Source organism: Heterodontus francisci, chromosome 5, assembly GCF_036365525.1.
Source record: "Heterodontus francisci isolate sHetFra1 chromosome 5, sHetFra1.hap1, whole genome shotgun sequence".
NCBI lineage: Eukaryota > Metazoa > Chordata > Chondrichthyes > Heterodontiformes > Heterodontidae > Heterodontus > Heterodontus francisci.
The window spans coordinates 195,532,251-195,557,420 of NC_090375.1; the positions used below are offsets into that span (position 1 = coordinate 195,532,251).

General features: G+C 42.5%; 1 protein-coding gene across 1 annotated transcript in view; it reads right to left on the reverse strand.

Moving 5' to 3' along the window:
* emc2 (ER membrane protein complex subunit 2) overlaps nt 1-25,170 on the reverse strand; it is a 138,908-nt gene that overhangs the window by 21,459 nt on the left and 92,279 nt on the right. The window contains exons 6-10 of the mRNA XM_068032585.1: nt 23,187-23,272; nt 22,989-23,048; nt 15,061-15,142; nt 11,687-11,797; nt 10,738-10,842 (exon numbers count right to left, since the gene is read on the reverse strand). Of these exons, the coding sequence (XP_067888686.1) occupies nt 10,738-10,842; nt 11,687-11,797; nt 15,061-15,142; nt 22,989-23,048; nt 23,187-23,272 (444 nt within the window). The remainder of the gene's footprint in view (nt 1-10,737; nt 10,843-11,686; nt 11,798-15,060; nt 15,143-22,988; nt 23,049-23,186; nt 23,273-25,170) is intronic.

The following is a 25,170-nucleotide window of genomic DNA, read 5'->3' on the forward strand; positions in this document are numbered from 1 at the left end:
ACTATCCTAATGCCCAGCTCTTGAGTTTCCTGGGCACGACCGTTTCCCATGAGTTGGGCGGTTACGTGCTGTCAGTTAACAAGATATCGTAAAAATGTAGTTAACTTCCCATCCACTGAGCCATGACATTTTGTTGAAAATTGTTTCCTTTGGATGAGTTAGATTGTCAAATCCCTTTAGATAATTCCAGTCTCCCACGTAACTGAAGACATTTTGACAAAACAGTGCAGTAAGTTAATTTCACATTCGAATTCATGCCAACATATTGAAGTATAGTCTTCATGGCAAAATGTTGGCAAAAATTTGAGAGTAGGGAAAGGAAGAGCAAGAAATTAGTTATATCGTAAAAACTTCACATACAACAGGATGGCGTGTTGCAAATGCACTGATAAATCCTCAGTAATCTATCGGCCCCTCCTGTTTCTCATCTACATGTTGCCCCTAAGCAACATCATCCAAAAACATGACATTAGGTTTCAATCTGATCATCTGTCTTGACCCCTCCACTTCTTCTGTGTTGTCATGTCACCTGTCAGACATTCAGTCCTGGACAAGGCTGCAATTTCAACTAGTTAAATATTGGGAAAATTGAAGCGATTGACTTTGGCCCCAGTCGCCAATTTCGCTCCCTCACCATCAATTCCAATCCACCCAACTCTGACCCCCATACCACCCCACCCATCCCACCCCAGCCACTGTCTCAGGCTGAACCAGACCGTTCTCAACATCAGTGTCCTATTTAACCCTGAGATGAGCTTCTGACCCCACATCCTCTCCATGACCAAGCTTGCCTCCTTCCACTTCTGTAGTATCACCCATTTACACCCCTGCCTCAGCTTTTCTGCTGCTGAAAGCACATGGTGGGAAGGGGGATGGGACAGGACTCTTAACATCCCACGAGAGAGAGGGAGGGGAGACTGGACTCAAACCCCACGAATGAGGGCAAACTGTTCCAACATTGACTCACTTTGGGAAAACTGAACAATTCAAAAGAAAAACCTCAAATTTGCCCAGACCACCCTCTAATCACACCAACGACTTACTGCCCTTTTCATGCTCCCAGTGTGCCACTCACCAGTACAAACTCCAAAATCAATTTGCTCCTAGTTTTGAGCACATGAAACAAAGCTCCAACTGAGCTCTGGAATTCCTGAACCAACCAGGATACACTTTCTAAGAGCGAAACAGAAAATCGCAAGTGAAATCACAGGAAGTCCCTCAGTAATGCATGCATTCAATTTTAGATCTATTTAAAATATTATTAGGGAAAAGAATGGATTCTTGGTATGGGCTGAAAACCCAGGTGATCAATATTGCCGCTAAGCTGCGTGGGTGCACAGCTGTGCAGCAGCCTGGAAGGTACCAAGCAGGGCTCGTTCCACGTTAACCACCCTGCGTCAAGGCTGTGCAAAAAATATCAAGCGACCACCCATTGAAAAAGCTGCGAACATTTAAATTTTAAAGGGAACATTGTTTTTCAGTACTACATATTCCCTAATGTACTTCTTCAGAAAAAGCAATGCTAACGATATACAAATGCATGACTTCTTCAGCTAAATAACTGCCTATCAAGCCATCCAGATGATAGCAGTAGCAGTCAAGCAAGATCTCACCCATCCATATATAAGCCCCATTTGAGAACTATTACAATCCTGTGAGCGACTGACACTAGTATATTCTCATTCTTTATGGTGTGCCACTAATCCCTGATTTACAGTCATGAGCATGGATTCAATTTAATATAATATCAGTAATAATGAAGTCCTTATGTTGATAGAACAGATTGGTTTATGATGAGTTTAATCATTATGATTACACAACAACTGACAAAGGCTCTGTCGTGCTTAACTCAGTATGCATATTTTAAATGATGTACTGTGATTAGTGCAGCAACCTGGCAAATGCTAAATCTTTTCTATTCTTCAAACTGGAACACGGAGGAAACAAATTGCCAATCCGGTCAAGCAGCTGCCCTGCGGGTAAAGCATAGTCACATCCTCACAAATCATTGTCGCCATATTGTAACTTATCTAGTTGACGTTGCATTAAGCTAAACCTGATACCATTTCACTGTCTCTTAGTTCCCCAAAAAGAGTGAAAAGGGATCAAGTGTTAATGTGATCTCTTTCAAGTAGCATGGAAAACTATGACATCATATTCTGAAATAAATCGCAATGTGGTAGAAAGTAGGAGTTTTGTAAAGTAGCGATACCCTAAACACAATCCAAACAAATCAATAACTCTTCAAAATTGCTGAAATGAACAATGTACAAATGCAATGGTCACCTTTAAGACCATCTTGCATAGCACCTTAAAATTAATCTGCAGAAATCAGCGGAAGTAAACATTTCAATCCAACTGAAAGGGGGAAATATTTGGAGCCTATTAAATTTTGAGCTCCCTCGTGGACTCTGACATGAATTGTTGAAAAGGCAAAAGTTTTGTTATTTTCATGAAGGATTTCAGTTTCCTTGCACCAGCTGAATAATGAACATCTGTCACAGCAATTAGAGTGTACTGCTGCCAAAGTGAGTTCAACTTCAAAACTAAACAAATCAACAACCACTGAAGATAAATGCAACTTATCTTCACATGCGTGCACCCTTCAGGCTGACTATACAGACGAGCTTCATTAAGCCTATGAGTTACCATCAAAAGATCCCGTTCAGAGTGCAATGGCAAATACGCTTTCAACAGGTTTCACCAATTTTCTTTTTTTCCAAAAATATAATTTATTCATAAAAATTTTCAACAAATACATAAAACAGTTGAAATTTGACATTTCGGAAAGTGCAATAGAGATCAGATTCTGTCGATACAGAACATGAAGTGCCTCACAACTCTTGTCATTCCATTTTATATGCAATGTACATTTGCATTACACAGTAAAAACATTGTTGGTGCATACAGCCCGAGGGGTTTTACATAGGTTCCAGCCCCTTGGTATACGATGACGGGAGGACCTTACACAGTGGCCTTTCCCCTGCTACCCCAAGCTTTAGTGCGCTCCTTAGCACATAGTCCTGGACCCGAGAATGTGTCAGTCTGCAACACTGTCATGGACAACTCTTTGCACTGGAAGACCCAATTTTCATCACTCTACCATGGTGGCCGTGCCTTCAATTGCCGAGGTCTTGTGCTCTGCAATTCCGTCCAAAAACCTCTCCTTCCTCCTTTAAGTCCCTCCTTAAAATCACATCTCCTTAACCAAGCTTTTGGTCACCTATCCTAATATCTCTATGTGGCCTGGTATCAAATTTTGTTTGGTAACACTCCGGTGAAGCACTTTGGGATGTTTTTACTACGTGAATGCTGCTTTGTAAATGCAAGTTGCCGTTGTATGTAGAATCTTACAGCACAGATGGAAATCATTCAGCTCATCATGCATCTGCTGCCTCTTTGAAAGTGCTATCCTATTGGTCTGACTCTCCTGCTCCTTCCTTATAGCCCTACAAATTTGTGTTTTCCAAGCATTTATCCAGTTCCCTTTTAAAAGTTACTACTGAATCAGCTTCCACCGCCCTTTCAGCCAGCACATTCCGATCACACCTCACTGCATTAAAAAAAAATCTCCCCATCTCCCCCTCTCGTTCTCTTGCCGATTATCTTAAATCTGTGTCCTCTGGTTACTGACCCTCCTGCCATTGGAAACGGTTCCTCCTTATTTATTCTATCGAAAGCCTTCACAATTCTCAACACCTCTATTAAATCTCCCCTTAATCTCTGCCCTAAGGAAAACTATGCCAGCTTCCTTAACCTCTCCACATAACTGAGGCCCTTCAGCCCTGGTACCATTCTAGTAAATCTCCTCTGTACCCTTTCCAGGGCCTTAACATTCTTCCTAAAGTCTGGTGCCACAATTGGACCCAATATTCCAGCTGATGCCTAACCATTGATTTATAAAGCATCCTTGCTTTTGTACTCTGTCTCAATTTATAAAGCTCATGATCCCATTTTTTTTTTTAAACAGCCTTATCAACTTGGCCTGCCACCTTCAGAGATCTGTGTATGTGCACCCTCAGATCTCTGTTCCAGCAACCCCTTTAAAATTTGACTTTTCAGCTTATCTTGCTTCTCCTCATTCTTCCTTCCAAAGTGCATCACTTCATACTTATCTGCATTAAATTTTATCTACCAAGTGTCTTCCCCTTTCACTAATCTGTCTATGTTCTCCTGAAGTCTGTTACTATCATTGTCACTGCTTGGTACATTCTGTAAACTTTGAAATTGTGCCCTTCATACCCAAGTCCAGGTCATTACTTGACAAAAAATGTATACGTCCATCCAGTCTCTGGATCTGGACATGTCAAAGGCACACTAGGCCCAGTCGACCCTGAAACATCCTCCTCACTAACATCTGGGGGCCTGGTGCCAGAATTGGGAGAGCTGTCCCACAGACTAGTCAAGCAACAGCCTGACATAGTCATACTCTCAGAATCATATCTTCCAGCCAATGTTCCAGACTCCTCCATCACTAACCATGGGTATGTCCTGTCCTACCAGCAGGACAGACCCGCCAGAGGTGGCAGCACAGTGATATATAGTCGGGAGGGAATAACCCTAGGAGTCCTCAACACTGGCCTTGGGGTGCAAGTACATAGCTCCCTGAAAGTGGCAACACAGGTAGACAGGGTGGTGAAGAAGGCATATGGCATGCTTGCCTTCATCGGCCGAGACACTGAGTACAAGAGTTGGGACGTCATGTTACAGTTGTACATAACATTGGTTAGGTCGCATTTGGAGTACTGTGTGCAGTTCTGGTCGCCTCACTACAGGAAAGATGTGATTAAGCTAGAGAGGGTGCAGAAAAGATTCATAAGGATGTTGCCTGGTTTGGAGGGCTTGAGTTATAAAGAGAGATTGGATAGGCTGGGTCTGTTTTCCCTGGAGCGAGGGAGGCTGAGAGGGGACATGATAGAGGTATATAAAATTATGAGAGGCATAGATAGGGTAGATAGCCAGAGTCTGTTTCCCATGGTAGGGCTGACTAAAACTAGACGGCGTAGATTTAAGGTGAGAGGGAGGAGGTTTAAAGGGGATCAAAGGGGTAAATTTTTCACACAAAGAATAGTGGGTATCTGGAATGAGCTGCCAGAGGTGGTGGTGGAGGCAGGAACAGTAGCAACATTTAAGAGGCATCTGGACAGGTAGTTGAATGAGCAAGGCATAGAGGGTTATGGAATTAATGCAGGCAGGTGGGATTAGTATAGATAGGCATTATGGTCGGCATGGACGCGGTGAGCCGAAGGGCCTGTTTCTATGCTGTACGACTCTATGACTCTGGACCCCATGAAGTCTCATGGCATCAGGTCAAACATGGGCAAGGAAACCTCCTGCTGATTACTACCTACCACCCCCCAAAAGCCTCCCCCCCCCCACTCCTCAGCTGATGAATCAGTTACTTCCCCCATATTGAACACCAATTGGAAGAAGCATGGAGGGTAGCAAGGGCACAGAATGTACTCTGGGTGGGGCATTTCAATATCCACCAACATAAGTAGCTCATTGGCACCATTGCTGACTGAGTCCTGAAAGACATTTCTGCCAGTCTCAGCCTGCAGCAAGTGGTGAGGGAACCAACGAGTGAAATACCTATTTGACCTCATCATCACCAATCTACCTGTCGTAGATGCATCTGTCCATGACAGTATTGATAGGAATGAGCACAGCATGGTCCTGTGGAGACCAAGTCCGATCTTCATACAGAGGACACCCTCCACTGTGTTATGTGGTATTGCCACCATGTTAGATGGGATAGATTCAGAACAAATCCAGCAGCTCAAAACTGGGCATCCATGAGGTGCTGTGGGCCATCAGCAGCAGCAGCAGGATTGTATTTAACCATAATCTGTAACCTCATGGCACGGCATATCCCTCACTCTACTATTACCATTAAACTAGGCGACCAACCCTGGTTCCATGAGGAATGTGGAAGAGCATGCCAGGTGCAGCACCAAGCTTACTGAAAAAAGAGGGACCAACCTGGTGAAGCTACAACACAGAACTACATGCATGCCAAACAATGGAAACAGCATGCAATAGACAGAGCTAAGCGATCCCACACCCAACAGATCAAAGCTCTGCAGTCCTGCCACACCCAGGCATGAATAATGGTGGACAATTAAACAACTAATAGGAGAAGGCTCCATCAACATTCCCATCATAAATGGTGGTGTTGCCCAGCACGCGAGTGCAAAGGACAAGACTGAGCATTTGCATCCATCTTCAGCCAGAAGTGCCGAGTGGACGATCCATCTCGGCCTCCTCCTGAGGTCCCCAGCATCATGTAATATCTCCAAATTTGCAGATGACACAAAACTGGGGGAGGGTGAGTTGTGAGGAGGATGCAGAGAGGCTTCAGGGTGATTTGGACAAGTTGAGTGAGTGGGCAGCTGCATAGCAGATGCAGTATAATGTGGATAAATGTGAGGTTATCCACTTTGGTAGCAAAAACAGGAAGGCAGATTATCTGAATGGCTATAAACCGAGAGAGGGGAATATGCAGCGAGACCTGGGTGTTCTCGTACACACGTCGCTGAAGGTAAGCATGCAGGTCCAACAGGCAGTAAAAAAGACAAATTGTATGTTGGTCTTCATAGTGAGACAATTCACGTACAGGAGCAGGGATGTCTTGCTGCAATTATACACGGCCTTGGTGAGGCCACACCTGGAATATTGTGCGCAGTTTTGGTCTCCTTATCTGAGGAAGGATGTTCTTGCTATAGAGGGAGTGCAGCGAAGGTTTACCAGACTGATTCCTGGGATGGCGGGACTGACGTATGAGGAGAGATTGAGTCAGTTAGGATTATATTCGCTGGAGTTCAGAAGAGTGAGGGGGGGATCTCATAGAAACCTATAAAATTCTAACAGGACTTGACAGGGTAGATGCAGGAAGGATGTTCCCGATGGTGGGGGAGTCCAGAACCAGGGGTCATAGTCTAAGGATACGGGGTAAACCTTTCAGGGCTGAGATGAGGAGAAATTTCTTCACCCAGAGAGTGGTGAGTCTGTGGAATTTGCTACTACAGAAAGCAGTTGAGGCCAAAACATTGTACGTTTTCAAGGAGGAGTTAGATATAGCTCTTGGGTCTAAAGGGATCAAAGTGTATGGGACGAAAGTGGGAACAGGTTACTGAGTTGGATGATCAGCCATGATCATAATGAATGGTGGAACAGGCTCGAAGGGCTGAATGGCCTACTCCTGCTCCTATTTTCCATGTTTCTATCACAGATGCCAGGCTTAAACAATTCGATTCACTCCACGTGATATCAAGAAACGACTGAAGGCACTGGATACAGCAAAGGCTATGGGCCCTGACAATGACTGGAATGCTGAATACTTGTGCTCCAGAACTAGCCGCACCCCTAGCCAAGCTGTTCCAGTACAGCTACAACACTGGCATCTACCCAACAATGTGGAAAATTGCCCAGGTATGTCCTGTCCACAATAAATAGGACAAATGCAAACCAGAAAATTACCACCCCATCAGTCTACTCTCGATCATCAGCAAAGTAATGGAAGGTGCCGTCAACAGGGCTATCAAGCGGCACTTACTCAGCAATAACCTGCTCATCAATGCACAATGTGGGTTCCACTAGGATCGCTCAACTCTAGACCTCATTACAGCCTTGCCCCAAAGAGCTGAACTCAAGAGGTGAGGTGAGAGTGACCATCCTTGATATCAAGGCACCATTTGACCGAGTGTGGCATCAAGGAGCCCTTGCAAATTTAGAGTCAAAGGGAATGAGATGGAAAACCTTCCACTGGCTGGAGCCATACCTAGCACAAAGGAAGATGGTTGTGGTTGTTGGAGGTCAATCACCTCAGCTGCAGGACATCACGACTAGAGTTCCTCAGGGTAGTGTCCTAGGCCTAACCATCTTCAGCTGCTTCATCAATTACCTTCCTTCCATCATAAGGTCAGAGATGGGTTGTTTGCCGATGATTGCACAGTGCTCAGTTCCATTTGCAATACCTCAGATATTGAAGCAGTATGTGCTTGCATGCAGTAAGACCTGGACAACATTCAGGCTTGGGCTGAAAAGTGGCAAATAACACGTGCCAAGTAATGACCATCTTCCCTTGACATTCAATGGCATTACCAACACTGAATTCCCCCACCATCAACATCCTAGAGGTCACCATTAACCAGAAACTTAACTGGACCAGCCACATAATTATAGTGGCTACAAGAGCAGGTCGGAGTCTAGGTATTCTGTGGCGAGTAACTCACCTTCTGACTCCTGAAAACAGTTTCATTATCTAAAAGGCACAAGTCAGGAGTGTGATGGAATACTCCCCACTTGCCTGGATGGGTGTAGCTCCAACAACATTCCAGTAGCATGGCGCCATCCAGGACAAAGCAGCCACTTGATCAGCAACCCATCCACTACTTTACGCATTCATTCCCTCCACTACCAGCGCACAGTGTCTGCAATCTGTACCATAAACAAGATACACTGCAACAACTCACCAAGATTTCTTTGACAGCACTTTCCAAGCCCGCGACCTCTACCACCTAGAAGGACAAGGGCTGCAGGCGCATGGGAACACCACCACCTCCAAGTCACACACCATCCTGACTTGGAAATAGATCACCATTCTTTCATCAGTACTGGGTTATAATGATGGAACTCCCACCCTAACTGCTCTGTGGGCGCACCTTCACCACACAGACTGCAGCGGTTCAAGAAGGTGACTCACCGCTACCTTCTCAAAGGCGATTAGGGGTGGGCAACAAATGTCAACAATTTGTGTATTAAAAATTTCAGGAGACAATGCATTTTTCATTTCATCAGACTTTCTAGAAGTTAAAAACAATTCTGGTTGCCAGAACAGAGAAATTCTCAGTAATCATGTTATATCATGCAAAAATACATCTTCCGCCAACACACACAGACAAAAAAAAAGAGCATTTTACATTAATCTTGTGTGCATGGTTCCCATATGTTTGTTCTCAGGAAACAATATTAGTTTGAGATGCAAAGCAACGTTGCTGGATTTAAGGACATCTGGACATAACACAAAAGCCAAGACCCATAAGAATCTAATACAAAAGCAAAACACTGCGGATGCTGGAAATCTAAAGTCAAAACAGAAAATGGTGGAAATACTCAGCAGGTCTGGCCTGGCAGCATCTGTGGAGAGAGGTGAAAGGTTATCGACCTGAAACGTTAGCTCTGCCTCTCTCTCCACGGATGCTGGCAGACCTGCTGAGTATTTCCAGTATTTTCTTTTTCTATCCCATAAGAATCTTGCCATCGTTTTTCTTTGGTAACCTCACTAACTGCAATAATTCTAATACATCGATGGCAAAGTGATAGAGGCCACATATGATTTCTGGAGAGCTGTTGAAAAGAAACTAAGATTGTGAAACTTTCTGCACTGTTAAAGGTGCAACCCACGTCAATATACTATTTCATCAACTCCATATGTCAAAAATCCATTCGTCGTAGCACCTAATATCAACACATTAGCACAAACTGAACATTCTCTTTTTGGAAAACCTTCTTTCAAGCATATTTGCTTACAGTATTCTAGTGGTTATTATACTGGACTAGCTAACTCCAAGGTTGTAAATTAAAGTCCTACCATGTAAGTTGCAAAACTGAATTCAAGATATCTGGTCAAAATGACCAAGACAACTGGAGTTCTTCTTGAACAGCTATTCTCTTGTATGCTTGAAGCAAAAAACAGCGAGTAGTTAATTATAAAAGCGGAATGGAGTGTTTTATAGTTATGTGATTAGTCTAGCAAGCATTCCAATAATTCAGGTGTACACAACTGTTCAAAGATTCAACAAATGTGTTTTGGGGTCTGAGGACAAAATTGAGAGATGTACATGAATAAAACCAAATTACAAAAGTGGATGTCACAGATACACAAAACTAGGTAAGCCTATCCATTAGCGAGCTCGTGAAGTGACACAATCCGCTTTCAGAACATGCATTAACCTCTGAAGAATGCATTGTCATTTCGTTATGTACATTGTGTATTTTGAAAGGGTTTGCTAATGGAATGATCTGCCCACCAACCACATACATTAGTGCCATGCAGAACCCTAAACTGCTCCAACAATGCTGGTAAATTTAACAGGAATGCAAGTTTTCTACAATGCTGTAATTAATGCAGTCCGACACCCGAATGTAAACAATTAACACACTGCTGAAATATTGGACTACTGCATACCCGCTAGCACTTCCACGTTTTATTGCAGAGACCTCAACTATGCACACTCTGGAGAGCCAGACATTCACAGCCTAAGAGGGAAGGCACAAGTGAGCCAAAGCCAACCCTGGATTTTACAGTGGTGGAAGCCCTCACACAACACCCAACAAATTTCTCGCAAGCGATGCTACATGCTGAAACCAAACTGCTCCAACCCATCCCATCACCCAGGAAAATCTCCTTTTGCCATCTCACTTGTACACTGCCCACCATGTTCAAAGTTCTTGATCGCTTTCTAATATAAAAGCAAAATACTGCGGATGCTGGAAATCTGAAATAAAAACAAAGTGCTGGAAATCCTCAGCAGGTCTGGCAGCATCCGTGGAGAGAGAAACAGAGTTAACATTTCAGGTCAGTGACCTTTCATCTGCTGAAAGGTCACAACCCTGAAACACCACCTCCTCTGATCTCCTTCTGCATAGTTAGGCCATCATCTCAACTAAGTTCAACCAAAATTTGACTGAGGCAAACCTGATGAAATTAATGTGTAGCGTTATTTTCTTACTCACCTGATAAGCTTTGTTGATCTGTGTAGCTGCCCAAGTAGCATACTTCATATTGTCCTTTTTCATTTTTGCATTAGCTTTAGGGTTAGACGCAATATGACTTGCAGACTGTGAAGGAAAGGGCAAAGAGAAAAATCATTTCAACTTCTCCCGCATTGGGTGCTAACTTTGCAAAATAGCATTTCCCATTTTTACTAGACTGGAGTACACCTCAGCAGAAGTTAAGAGCGGATTTGCATTCACTCACAAAACAGACCACAGGAATGTTTAAAACTAGCAGCACCAAGAATCTAATGCACTGAAAAGCCCTGAGTGGAAAAACCTTTCAGAATGCTCTAACAGCATCAAATTACTGTTTAGTGCAAAAGGAAATGTGCATTATGCCAAAGAAATAAAGGGGACAAATTCTGACAGACTGCTTCTTCCAACTCTTCAACTCGTGGAGAGACTAGAGAAGTTGGGGCTGCTCTCCTTAGAGTGGAAAAGGTAAAGGAGAGATTTAATAGAGGTGTTCACAATGATGTCAAATTCTTAAGAGTAGATGGGGAGAAACTGTTTTCAGTGACAGAAGGACCAGTAGAGGTATGTAACCAGAGGACACCGATTTAAGACAATTGGCAAAAGCAAAAAGTTTTTTCACACAGCAAGTTGTGATGATCTGGAATGTACTGACTGAAAGGGCGGTGGAAGCAGATTCAACAGTAACTTCAAAAGGAAATTGGATAATTAGTTGAAAAGGAAAAATTGCAAGGCTATGGGGAAAGAGCAGAGGATAGTTCTTTCAGAGTGCCAGCACATGCACAATGGATTGAATGGCCTCCTAATGTGCTATATTTTTCTATGATTCTCTAGTCATGGTTACAATGGTCAGGAATGAAAAGCAATTTAACTTCTCCACTGAATTACTACATGATCTTACTGGAGAAGCTTCCATCAACGTGCTCCAGCTTACCATGTAAAGCCCAAACAAAGCACGCATGTTCCTGTTGTTTAGTTTCAGTGCCTGAGAAAAATATTTCCGAGAGATTTCCAAGTTTTCCAGTCCACCTTGGGTGTATTTCACCTGTAAGGCACAGAGGTTTACAAGAATAAAAGAGCATCAAAGCTGGATTTCAGTGCAGTGTGAAGCCACGCACAGTGTTCTTGGATTAGAAGCGTACAGCTTCTGCTTAGCTATTCACATTGTCTTACAAAATCTGAAGCGCCTACTTATAAACCAGTTAGAGCAACTTCGGGATGGTTTTGGTGACATAGGTTTTACATCACAGGAACAGTCCATTCAGCACAACTGGTCTTTGCTGGTGTTTATGCTACACAGCACCCTCCTCTCAACCCTACTTCATCTCAGCCTATCCACATAACCTTCTCTCACTTTCTCACTCATGTTTAGCTAGCTGCCCCTTAGTGACTCCATAGTGAGTTCAACATTCTCAGCACGCTCCTGAGTAAAGAAGTTTCTCCTGAATTCCTTATTGGATTTAGCAATGACTATTTGATCATAATTACGGACGTCACTGCTGGGAGGTGAATATTTTTCTGTCTTTCTGTACCCAGCCTAAAGTCAAGCATTTTCGTGTCTGGTATATTATGGTTGGTTGTATGCTCTCTTCTACCACAATAATGTGTCATAACTACAGCCTCAGAGAAACACAACATATGCTGCACAACATCTCCATAACTGGATTGAGGATGCCATAGTTAATTGCAAGAACAGAAAAAAAAAGCTACACACGTTCAGTCTGCTATTCCATCTCTAACTTTTTCCAGTTCTGATGAAAGATCATCAACCTGAAACATTATCTTTGCAGTTGCTGCCTGACCTACTGAGTATTTCAAGCATTTTCTGTTTTTATGTCTTCCAGAAGAATGTTACTATTTTCCTCATTGTTTAGTAAATTTCTGAGTTTCATGTCATCTGTAAACTGTGAAACAGAAACGCACAGCCAATTTGTGTACAGTGTTACGATTGAGGTGGGAACAATGCACTGTCAATTCAATCCCATTGCTCCACAGGTCACAGCATATTATTAAAAGTTTCCCACCTACCGGAAATTAGCCAAATTAAACACATTATTAATCCCCAGAATAAAACGATACCAAACCAGGTATTGTTAAACAACAACAAATTAGTGATTTATTAATAAATTAACTCTTAAACAATACTGAGATAAATCTATTCCTGAAAAGACTTCATAACTTCTTATTCCTCCTAATCCTCACACATACACACATATATTCAAAAACCAACAGTTAACTGGTCCCAAAATAATGTTCTCAATTAGATCTGTTTCTTAGGAATAATAAAGCAAATGGATTGTCCGTCTTGGTGGGTTACGTTCCCGATTCGGTGAGGTGTCCTAGAATCGAATAGTCAGTTGCCACTCGATGTCTCCAGGCGCGTTTGATGAACAGTCTGTAATGGATAGGCGTTCACAGTACTTCAGCTGCAGTAAGCATCACACAGATCTTTCAACAAGGAGTATAACAACAGGCCTGTTTAGATTTTGAATTAGTAGTCTATCAGTAGAAACTTTACTGAGTTTCCAGAACTCCCAGAAACACGAAAAGCAACAGAAAGTCGCTTGTGAGGCAGAGACTTCTTAGAGACTGGATATAAAAAAAAGGAATTTGCTACCTCCAATAATGCAAAGATTCCTTCCCAGGAGTCTTTTCCTCTTTAGGCAAAACACAGCCTGTATGCCAACGTAGATTTTCTGCTGAGAGAGACAAGTTCTTCCTTCCTTCAGGAGAGCACGCTTCGCTGGTCTGCCAGCTCAAACCGGTTTCTAGCCAGTCTTTACACACAGTCAAACTGATACAATACGGCATGTGACCTCTCGTTCTCTTGCTGTTGCTTAGAATCACAGAATAATACAGTGCAGAAGAGGCCCTTCAGCCCATCGAGTCTGCACCGATGCATTAAAGACACCTGACCTGTCTACCTAATCCCATTTGCCAGCACTTGGCCCATTGCCTTGAATGTTATGACGTGCCAAGTGCTCATCCAGGTACTTTTTAAAGGATGTGAGGCAACCCGCCTCTACCACCCTCCTAGGCAGTGGATTCCAGACCGTCACCACCCTCTGGGTAAAAAAGTTCTTTAGGAAACAGGCTTGCAACTCACACACCGTTCCCAGAGAATATAAAAATTGCTCTCAGCCTTAAAGGCACACAGACCCCCTTTAGTTTTTAAACAGAGAAAAAAAACACATCCATGGCAACAGCAAGGTCCCACAACCAGGCTACCTGGACATTATCATACTGCTGTTCATGGGCGCTTCCTGTGTGCAAATTGGCTGCTGTATTTCCTACATTACAACAGTGACTACACTTCAAAAGTACTTTATTGGCTGCAAAACATTATGGGATGCTCTGAGGTCATGAACAGCACTACATAAATACAAGCAGGCCTTTCTTCTGATTAGAAACAAAGCTTGCATTTTGATAGCACCTTTCATGACCTCAGAACGTTGCAAAGCACTTTACAGCCAACAGTAATGTTGTAATATAGGAAACACAAAACAATTTGCACACAGCCAGCTCCTACAAACAGCGATGTGATAATGACCAGATAATCTGTTTTTTGTGATGTTGGTTGAGTGATAAATATTGCATAGGGCTCTGGGAACAACACCCCTGGCTCTTCTTTGAAAAAGTGCCTTGGGATCTTTTGCATCCACCTGAAAGTGCAGGCGGGGCCTTAGTTTAGCATCTCATTCGAAAGACAGCATCTCTGACAATACAGCACTCCTTCATTACTGCTCTGGAGTGTCAACCTAGATTATGTGTTGAAGTCTCGTGTGGGACTTGAACTCACAATATTTTGACTCAGAGGCGAGAGGACTGCCCACTGAGCCACAGCTGATGCATATCCATTGTATACCCAAGTCAAGGTTGTTAACATTAATCTAAACATGTTCTGTTTGATACATCACTGAGGCACAGTGGCGCAGTGGTTAGCACTGCAGCCTCACAGCTCCAGCGACCCAGGTTCAATTCTGGGTACTGCCTGTGTGGAGTTTGCAAATTCTCCCTGTGTCTGCGTGGGTTTTCTCCGGGTGCTCCGGTTTCCTTCCACATGCCAAAGACTTGCAGGTTGATAGGTAAATTGGCCATTATAAATTGTCCCTAGTATAGGTAGGTGGTAGGGAAATATAGGGACAGGTGGGGATGTGGTAGGAATATGGAATTAGTGTAGGATTAGTATAAATGGGTGGTTGATGGTCGGCACAGACTCGGTGGGCCGAAGGGCCTGTTTCAGTGCTGTATCTCTAAAAAAAAAAAAAAAAAAAATCACACAACTGAGAATGCTGCTCTCCCACTTACCTCTGCGTAGTGCTGACAGTACAGGTGATTATGAGGGTTAGTCATCATAAGCTCCTCTAAGCAAAATGCTGCTTTTCCATAACTATGTAAAGGAGACAAAGCAACAAAGAATTAGAATTAGAACATTACAGCGCAGTACAGGCCCTTCGGCCCTCGATGTTGCGCCGACCTGTGAAACCATCTGACCTACACTATTCCATTTTCATCCATATGTCTATCCAATGACCACTTAAATGCCCTTAAAGTTGGCGAGTCTACTACTGTTGCAGGCAGGGCGTTCCACGCCCCTACTACTCTCTGAGTAAAGAAACTACCTCTGACATCTGTCCTATATCTATCACCCCTCAACTTAAAGCTATGTCCCCTCGTGTTTGCCATCACCATCCGAGGAAAAAGACTCTCACTATCCACCCTATCTAACCCTCTGATTATCTTATATGTCTCTATTAAGTCACCTCTCCTCCTCCTTCTCTCCAACGAAAACAACCTCAAGTCCCTCAGCCTTTCCTCGTAAGACCTTCCCTCCATACCAGGCAACATCCTAGTAAATCTCCTCTGCACCCTTTCCATAGCTTCCACATCCTTCCTATAATGCGGTGACCAGAACTGCACGCAATACTCCAGGTGCGGTCTCACCAGAGTTTTGTACAGCTGCAGCATGACCTCGTGGCTCCGAAACTCGATCCCCCTACTAATAAAAGCTAACACACCATATGCCTTCTTAACAGCCCTATTAACCTGGGTAGCAACCTTCAGGGATTTATGCACCTGGACACCAAGATCTCTCTGTTCATCTACACTACCAAGATTCTTCCCATTAGCCCAGTACTCTGCATTCCTGTTACTCCTTCCAAAGTGAATCACCTCGCACTTTTCCGCATTAAACTCCATTTGCCATCTCTCAGCCCAGCTCTGCAGCCTATCTATGTCCCTCTGTACCCTACAACATCCTTCGGCACTATCCACAACTCCACCGACCTTAGTCCGCAAATTTACTAACCCACCCTTCTACACTCTTTTCCAGGTCATTTATAAAAATGACAAACAGCAGTGGCCCCAAAACAGATCCTTGCGGTACACCACTAGAAACTAAACTCCAGGATGAACATTTGCCATCAACCACCACCCTCTGTCTTCTTTCAGCTAGCCAATTTCTGATCCAAAGCTCTAAATCACCTTCAACCCCATACTTCCGTATTTTCTGCAATAGCCTACCGTGGGGAACCTTATCAAACGCCTTACTGAAATCCATATACACCACATCCACTGCTTTACCCTCATCCACCTGTTTGGTCACCTTCTCGAAAAACTCAATAAGGTTTGTGAGGCACGACCTACCCGTCACAAAACCGTGCTGACTATCGCTAATGAACTTATTCTTTTCAAGATGATTATAAATCCTGTCTCTTATAACCTTTTCCAACATTTTACCCACAACCGAAGTAAGGCTCACAGGTCTATAATTACCAGGGCTGTCTCTACTCCCCTTCTTGAACAAGGGGACAACATTTGCTATCCTCCAGTCTTCCGGCACTATTCCTGTCGACAATGACGACATAAAGATCAAGGACAAAGGCTCTGCAATCTCCTCCCTAGCTTCCCAGAGAATCCTAGGATAAATCCCATCTGGCCCAGGGGACTTATCTATTTTCACACTTTCCAAAATTGATAACACCTCCTTCCTTGTGAACCTCAATCCCATCTAGCCTAGTAGCCTGAATCTCAGTATTCTCGACAACATTTTCTTTCTCTACTGTAAATACTGACGCAAAATATTCATTTAACACTTCCCCTATCTCCTCTGATTCCACACACAACTTCCCACTACTATCCTTGATTGGCCCTAATCTAACTCTAGTCATTCTTTTATTCCTGATATACCTATAGAAAGCCTTAGGGTTTTCCCTGACCCTATCCGCCAATGACTTCTCGTGTCCTCTCCTTGCTCTTCTTAGCTCTCCCTTTAGATCCTTCCTGGCTAGCTTGTAACTCTCAAGCGCCCTAACTGAGCCTTCACGTCTCATCCTAACATAAGCCGCCTTCTTCCTCTTGACAAGCGTTTCAACTTCTTTAGTAAACCACGGCTGCCTCGCTCGACAACTTCCTCTCTGCCTCACAGGTACATACTGTAAAGACAAGGGTTCAGTGTGTATTTTAAATCTAGTTCACATTACAACCAGTTTATGCTAAGTGTTTTTGTGATCTGTGCTTTCCTGCAGCTAAAACAATCGCTATTAAGTAATTCACTGTATCAAACATATTACATGATTAAAAATTTAAAAAGCTAGGAAAGTATTGAAGTTGCAGATGTCCTAAGGTTGTGAACCACGCTATATAAATGCACGTCAGTAATGTATGTTTTCTGCCGCAAACTCGACAGGGCTGAATGGCCTCCTTCTGTGCTGTACTATTCTGATTCTATGCCTCGTGTTATGTAATACTCAGTAATTGAACCTAGCATTTGCCTTCATGCTACAGTGCACTGGAAAAACTGGTTATGCTGCAGATCTTAAGGAAATCTGTTGCTGTACTCAGCATTTGCGGAGTGATTAACAGCATGTCTCTGAATTGTTTACAACACTCATTGATTATTAACCTGGCACTTCCTTCAAACAGTATTCTGTGCTCCATTGGAGAATGAAAGGGAGATGCTGGAGGTATTCTGCCTGAAGCATACAGCTGGCAATGCACAAGTGATTTAGGTCTAAACCTTCTTTCAGCCCTTTGCAGTCCTCCAATGAAGTAATTAAAAAATTCAAAACTGAAAGGGCGATAGGTTTTTTGTTGGGTAAGGGCATCAAAGAATATGGAGCAAGAGCAGGCCAATGGCACTGAGGTACAGATCGACCGTGAATGGCAGAGCAGGCTTGAGGGACTGAATGGCCTGGTTCCATTCCTATTCTTGCTTCCACTGCGACATATAGCAGCCACTTTACAGACAATGAGACTTCCTTACATGGAGATAAATCATTGCACCTTACCAAAGTAGTACACGTGGTAACGGCCTGGGACCAATGCCAGCCTTGAGCCTTTGAGACACTCTGCTTGCTGCCTGCCCCAGATTTTAACATGGCCAGTGCCTTTCACAAGATCGTAGTTTGCAGCGTGAACTGATATTGAAAAAAGCTGGACATTAAATGCTAGAAGCCAATTTACTGGTTAATCATCTTGTCATCCCACTGGCCAACCAAATCATCTGTAATATTTTGTGCTATTCTGCTGCAAGAAATAACTGAAATAAACAGTGTGTTCACAGTGCAAACACAGAGCTGCAGGAGTGAGAAACAATGCCCAAAGCACACCACAAGAGACAAAGTAGTATTTTAATTATCTAGTGGGTTAGCACGGACAGAAAATGAAATATAATTTCACAATATTAGAGTTTAAAATCAAGCCCCTAATTACTTGTATTGTTTGATCTCCATACGTTTTTTAAAAATTTTCTGAATATTTGGTTTGCAAACCTCAGTTTACTTTTGCATTCAATATTGTTATCCCTGCAATTCCTTCTGTTGCTCTGAAATGTTGAGTTGTTTCTAATTAGATTCAGCTTTGCCTTTAACAACCTCACTGACCTGTTTGTAGATTATGCACTTACCCCCTTAAAGGAATATATTGTGATTAAAACTGAGTTTCTTAAAATATTCAATAGACTATTATACTTTTGTCGAAAGAGGGGAGGAGCGAATGGAAAATTTTCAAGTATGCGTGGGGCCAGGAGAGAAGGTCAATCAGTAACAAATTGTAGGACTGGAGAGGGCACCCCCCCACCCATCCCCAGGTTGTGACAGGGAGCAGGGTCTGGGGCTGTGATGGGGAGCATAATGCAACCACTGCCTCAAACACTCCCTGTGACAAAGCATTACCTACTCCAACAACTTGCTGAGGAAAGACATTTCTCCTCACCTTCTTCCTCATTCTGTGGCATTTTCAAATTGATGACCCAATGTCACTAACTCCTTAACCAGAGAAAATAGTGTTTCCTGACTCACTCCGTCTAAACCCTTCATAATTTCATAAAACCTCCATGAAATCTCCTTGTCGTCTTCTCTGCTCTAGTGGAAGTAGTCCCAGTCACACATTCTAGGCATCATATATAAACTGGGCTTGTATTCCCTGGAATTTGGAAGCTTATTGGGTGTTTTGATTGACGTTTTTATGATTTTGAAAGGAATTGACAGAGTAGATAGAGAGAAACCTTTCCCACTGGTCGTGGAATCTAGGACAAAGGGACATAACGTTAAAATCAGAGCCAGGTCATTCAGGGGAGAAGTTAGGAAACACTTCTTCACACAAAGGGTGATAGAATTGTGGAACTCTCTCCTACAAAAAGCAGTAGATGCAAGCTCAATTAATAATTCTAAAGTGGAAATGGATAGATTTTTGTCTGACAGGAGTATAAAAGGATATGAAACCAAGGCAGGTGGATAGAGTTAAGATACTGATAAGTCATCAGCTCATTCAATGGGAGAACCAGTTCGAGGGGCTATGTCTCTTCTCAAAACAGTTTCCCAACCTTGGCATCATCCTGGTGATACTATACTTGCTATGGCTTTAATGTCCTTTCTATAATGGGGCGTTCATAACTTTGGAAGGTTTGGCATGACAGACACAGAGATACAAAAGTTTTAATGCATCTTCTCTGGGGTTGGGACATGTGGATATTTTCCATTATTTTGCATTCTGCAGTCACCCTGCACTACAGAGGTTGATCACTGAGAGATACTTCGTTGGGGGTGCTGACTCGACTTGGTACTGTCGGATCTTTACTGACTCCCAGTTACTAGCTGCTCCATAGTCTTCCCTCCCACCTAGTTGCTCTTTTTAGTCCTTGATTCCAATCAGAAGGGATCAGAGATTGGGAAAAATCAGTGTTCATCTGTTTCTGGAAATTCCAGGCTCAGGTGCTCTTGGTTAGGATTAAGGGGATGCCAAACAGTACAGAGAGTTATTAGAGCCCATTGCTGCAGAGGTGCCTCTCTGTAGGAACATGCCTTGAATTATATGAGGTTGATGAAACTTCCAGCATCTGGTCTATAACCAAACCCTGAGTAACTTGCTTAGGAAGACAAACAGTGCAAGAGATGAGTTAATCAATGTTATGTGAAAACTGTGTTCATGATGTCATGCTTTAGGATTTCTGATCATTTTTGCTGTTTCAATATGCATCAGCAACACATACACTCTTACAAAAATAAAATGCAATGGCTTTATTGTATGATATTCAGCAAGTCATTGCCTGGAATTATGTCACTCAATCGAAAGCTGGTGAGTAACCCAACACCAAGGTTGTTGGGTTTTATGCCTTTAAGTGATTGTATATAAGCAGAATACATTTGACCTGTACATAATTAAACACTGCTCCTTCTGTATTGATTTTCCCTTTTCATATATAAAATGTAAATATATATAAAATAGCTTCAATATCACGTGACCAATAGACATCCTTTTCAGCTGTGCAATGTCTATCAATCTGTTATTCAATGACAATTAAATGACACAATTTTCTGCTCTACCTTTATCTTTTTTGGAGGGAGATTTTTTTTTAGTGGAAAGCAAATGCTATAAGCTCTTATTCAAATTACAGCTTGACAAATTGCTGCATTAATTTCTCTTCCAAACCCTACATATTACAGTCTCTCCAAGGAGACCAAATCCAACCGAGCACTGACCTACAAGTAATCCCTTGTGAAAGTTCTGCTTGTGAGGCCAAAATAAGGTTAGCACTAGCACTAATTGCAAACAGGAAAATCATCTGTAGAGACAAACGTTTTTTTCAGATAAAATTACTGCTGCTGAACCATTTCCACTGAGAATAATGGGTTTAATACCCAGCGCTAAATTAAATAAAGGCCCCAGTATCATTTTACATATCAAAAATATTAACAAGCTTAGTTTACTCATTTATCCAAACATAGTTAATAAAAGACTGCATGCTCTTCACTTAAGTTTCATACGACAATGAAATGTTACCAGAGATTCCCCAGAACCAGAAGTTTCTCATGCCCCACAAGTTCCACTTCCATGAGTAGAGGGGCCCAAACCTCAAGAACTACTTTGCTGCTCGTTTTAAGTTTTGTAATGAGGCGGTTTGGCTACATTTACACCTCTTGCTGTTGTCGAAGGTTGATCAAAGTATAAGGATTGTTGGCACGATCGCACAAAAACCTAGCAACGTTTGGACTGAGTTATGGTCTTGAAGGTTAATTTGCACTGAAATTCAGATCTGGTTTCAAATAATGGGAATCAAAATTGCCATCAGCTGCACAAACACAAGATTTTGCACATATTTAAACTGAAGCTTGTGAAGTCTAAGAACATTGTTCCCATTCATCAGTTCATTTTGGTGAGAAGGCTTCAACCACGATGTAACAAAATCCTTTGAGGTGCTACGTGACATCAATGAAGTCAATCACACAGCAACTGACGCAAAGAGGTGCGATGCCAACTTGTGTTTTGCCATCAGGTGAAAATATTCACTCCTGGCAATAGGAGACTGCACGCCAGTCTGGAAAGGTGCCAGGACAATTAACGCTGCTGTGTCATTGATGGATCGGTGAAGCTGGTGAAAAGAAAGCCCAGGAGCAGTCATGTGGCAGAGCAGGCCAAACAGCAACAGCTGGACTGAGTGTCTGCTCTTCATCTCCACACCATCCACAGGGGAAGAGATTCTGTAACATTCCCAATGCTGTTATAAAATGTAATCTAACGCCAAAAGGGATATGACATCTCAAAACCTTACTTAGCTGGTGAGAGAGATTTTAATGGTCCAGGAGGTTCCATCTTCACCAAGTGTTAAAATTCACTTCCAGTAATGTAGTGAGGTTGAGTGCATTAGTTGGAATCCACTGCACTGTATTATAGGGTACAAGAGATCCTGAACATTCATCACAAATCACTGGTAAACATTCTATTACAGCAGGGTTAGAGCATGCAGGATGCACCATATGACATTCTTACTTCCAATTTCCTGCTCTTTTGTGCAACAGTCTTGTTGTGCAACTTGTCAAATAATAATGCTCATGTTATACAAGAAAGTGTTGTGAAATTCAAGGCATTATTGATAAGGTAGGTGACACGCAGTGATTTGAGAAAACCATTAAAAGGCCAGCATAAAGGGATATGACAAAGCGTATAAAATACTTATGACCAAGTTTCCTACTGCTGCATTTTGGAAACAGCCTTTTTCCTTTTTCTTATTCCCAAAAAGATGCGGATGATATTTAGCCCAGTTGCTAACCCACCATCATCTACTGGGAATTTGTGGTTGGCACAGTTTGTTCCTTAGCTATATTACGGAGAGGGAGGGAACGATGTCATATAATCTGGTCTGGATAGAAAAAAAAGTGACAAAAGTGACAAGAGCTTTATAGAAAGAGGTGGAAAATGCTCTGATATTAAAAGACTTATTAAGCTCGAAACTAATCCTCTCACATTGGGATTTCCTCTTACCACTGAAACAACAAATGCAGCTAACAAAACCATAAATATCCAATAAACAGTTTTTGTGCTATGACCGGGATTCCTGGGCCAGCTGCTTTTTCACCCTGACAACAGACTGCACAGTCTGAACTCCTAATTCTCACCCCTTAACAATAATATGGCATAGATGTGACAGAAACCAAATGATTTTTCCATCACCCTCACACCGCAGCCTATTCTCCTAGCAACACAGCCACCAGCGAGGATATGGAAGTGCTTTCTTCTCCCGCAAGTGAGGGGAGCTTACAGTTAAATCCTATTAAAGTCTGATTCCGCGAAACAAACAACAGCAATGTTCAATCTTGCCCCAGGAGACCTTGGCATTTTGTGAACTATTGTGATTCTCTTGGAACTTCAATGGATCATGCTGCCTGCTCTTGTGATAAAATGAAGCGCAGTAACTTGTAAAAGAAACATAGCACATTTCAGACAGATAACATACTTACTCATGCTCGTTGATATAAAGCTCTGCTAGTTCGTGCCAAGCCTCCTGGTCTCCAACAAACCTGCAGATAAGAGAACAGGTACTTTTTAAAATGAATACATGGGGAAAGTGGGGGCGGTTAGAATTAGAATGCAAATTCTCTTTTAATTAAAAATGGTTTATCGCAGGGCATAGCTCAATCCCCTTGTAAAACACTCACTGTTCCAGATACTCATTCAGTTCCCTGATGGCTTCAGTGGTTTTCCCGAGGGCTTTGAGAATGGCAATCTTACGCTTCCGTGCTGCCTGTGGATTGACATTAATGGAGGATTATGGTCTCATAATTCCTCAAGTGTTTGTAAAGAAGGTAATTTGACTGTGCAAATTATTATCTCAATGCCAGAAAATTCCATTGCAGAGTGATTGCATGACTGGAGTTTATCAACATCCCCTTGTGAATTCGAAAACCCGCCTGTACAATCACACAGTGCTTTGCTCCTGGTGCAAACAGTACACGCATCATTTCATCTTGATAAATGATTTACTGCTTTCCATAAGGACAGAACAGCAGGATCTCCAAATCTGCACCCATCAGATGTTTATTGTCATTCATAGGATTTGTATCTTAGGGATAAATCGTAATGAAGGATTAAAGTATCCCACTGTGTTACCTCCTCATCAGTGGAACAATTTTGCTGACAGCAGTTTGGATGCATTTTCTTTTACTGTGTTTTACTTGACATGAAGACAAGGTCAGAAACATAGCACAGTAACTCCAAATGAAAATATTAACAATCACATTCAAAACTTACAACAATGTTTAAAAGTTATTCATTAGGGTCTTGCTGGTGACCAATAAGTGAAGGCTTTTACTCAATGCAGCACTAAGCTACGCAAATGAGAAGGTCTGAGATTCAACTCTTGATCAATAAAGAGCTAGCCAATTTCAGACGGAGTAGGAGTGCCAGACAAGTGGTCTGGGTGCCTGTGGCGGGGTGGGGGATCGCTGTCGATCATTAACAGTGCACTTGTGTGGACGTGATGGGATCTGTGATACTCGCCATAATCAAATTGCCTTCAGACACTGACCACCAAGGCTCATACAAAAATGGCATTTGGTCGAGGTATCAGAAAGCTGCCAGAACTCATGGAACTAGACCCTAGGGTGAGGCAGCACCTATGGAACTAGACCCTAGAGTGAGGCAGCGCCATATGGAGGAAGGGAGGTATGGCAAAATGAAACCTGTTCTTGATTAACTAGACTGAGCAGCACTTGAAGGGGACAGAGAACCTACAGGAAATGTATACGGTATTATTTACAATAACATTTCCAAGTAATTTGACATCTTTTCTAATTTTATTGCTTGCATGGAACTCTATGATCCAGTGTCTCCTTGCTGGACCACCCTGCTGATTAAATGCAAGTTCCTCAACTAATAGTGGCGTTTCTGGGGGGTCCCACACCTCTGGAATGTCTCCCAAGCCACTTGGAGGTCTGAACCCCATAGTTTACGACAAAGCCTTTCCAGGACGCACTGTTTGTTTGAAGTACTATATTTCTGTATAAATATTGTGCACAAAAAGTACTCCAAACTTGCCTAAACCCAAGGCTTTCCTTCCCCTTTTGTGCCTAAAGTGAATCCACAGTGCCGTAATTTAGCACTTTTAGCTTATATTTGAAAAAAAACTAATAAAGCTTCCTTAAATCGCTAATGCTTTCCCACACAACTGACAAGGTCAACCGCATGCTTGCTTTCTCTCCAACAATGGCTACCGTGGCACCTTTCTGAGTTTAAAATTATCTCACCATTCTTCCAAGCTCTGTTGTAAAATATATCACAGAAGGAACAAGTATTGTCTGTTGTGACATTTAAATGACTTATGCAATGAAGCTGTTGTATGAGAATAAGATTTGTACGTTTCATTAAGTATTCTTAATATGTTGCTACTGCCTTATCTTCTCTTAGTGGGTCTTGAGCTCAGGGCTTCAGCAAATCAAGCTTACAATTTCTTTGTCCTCACAAGAGTTCAGACTTACTCAGACAGATATAACCTGAATTACCTCAATTGTGTCCCATCCTTCCATTAAACAAGCACAAGCCCTTCCATCGTTTTTTATGCTCCAAGTGTGTTGCATCCACACAAACAACTCTTTCCTTGACCACAAGTTTGCTGACAGTGCTTAAAAAAATCTGTTTGGTTTT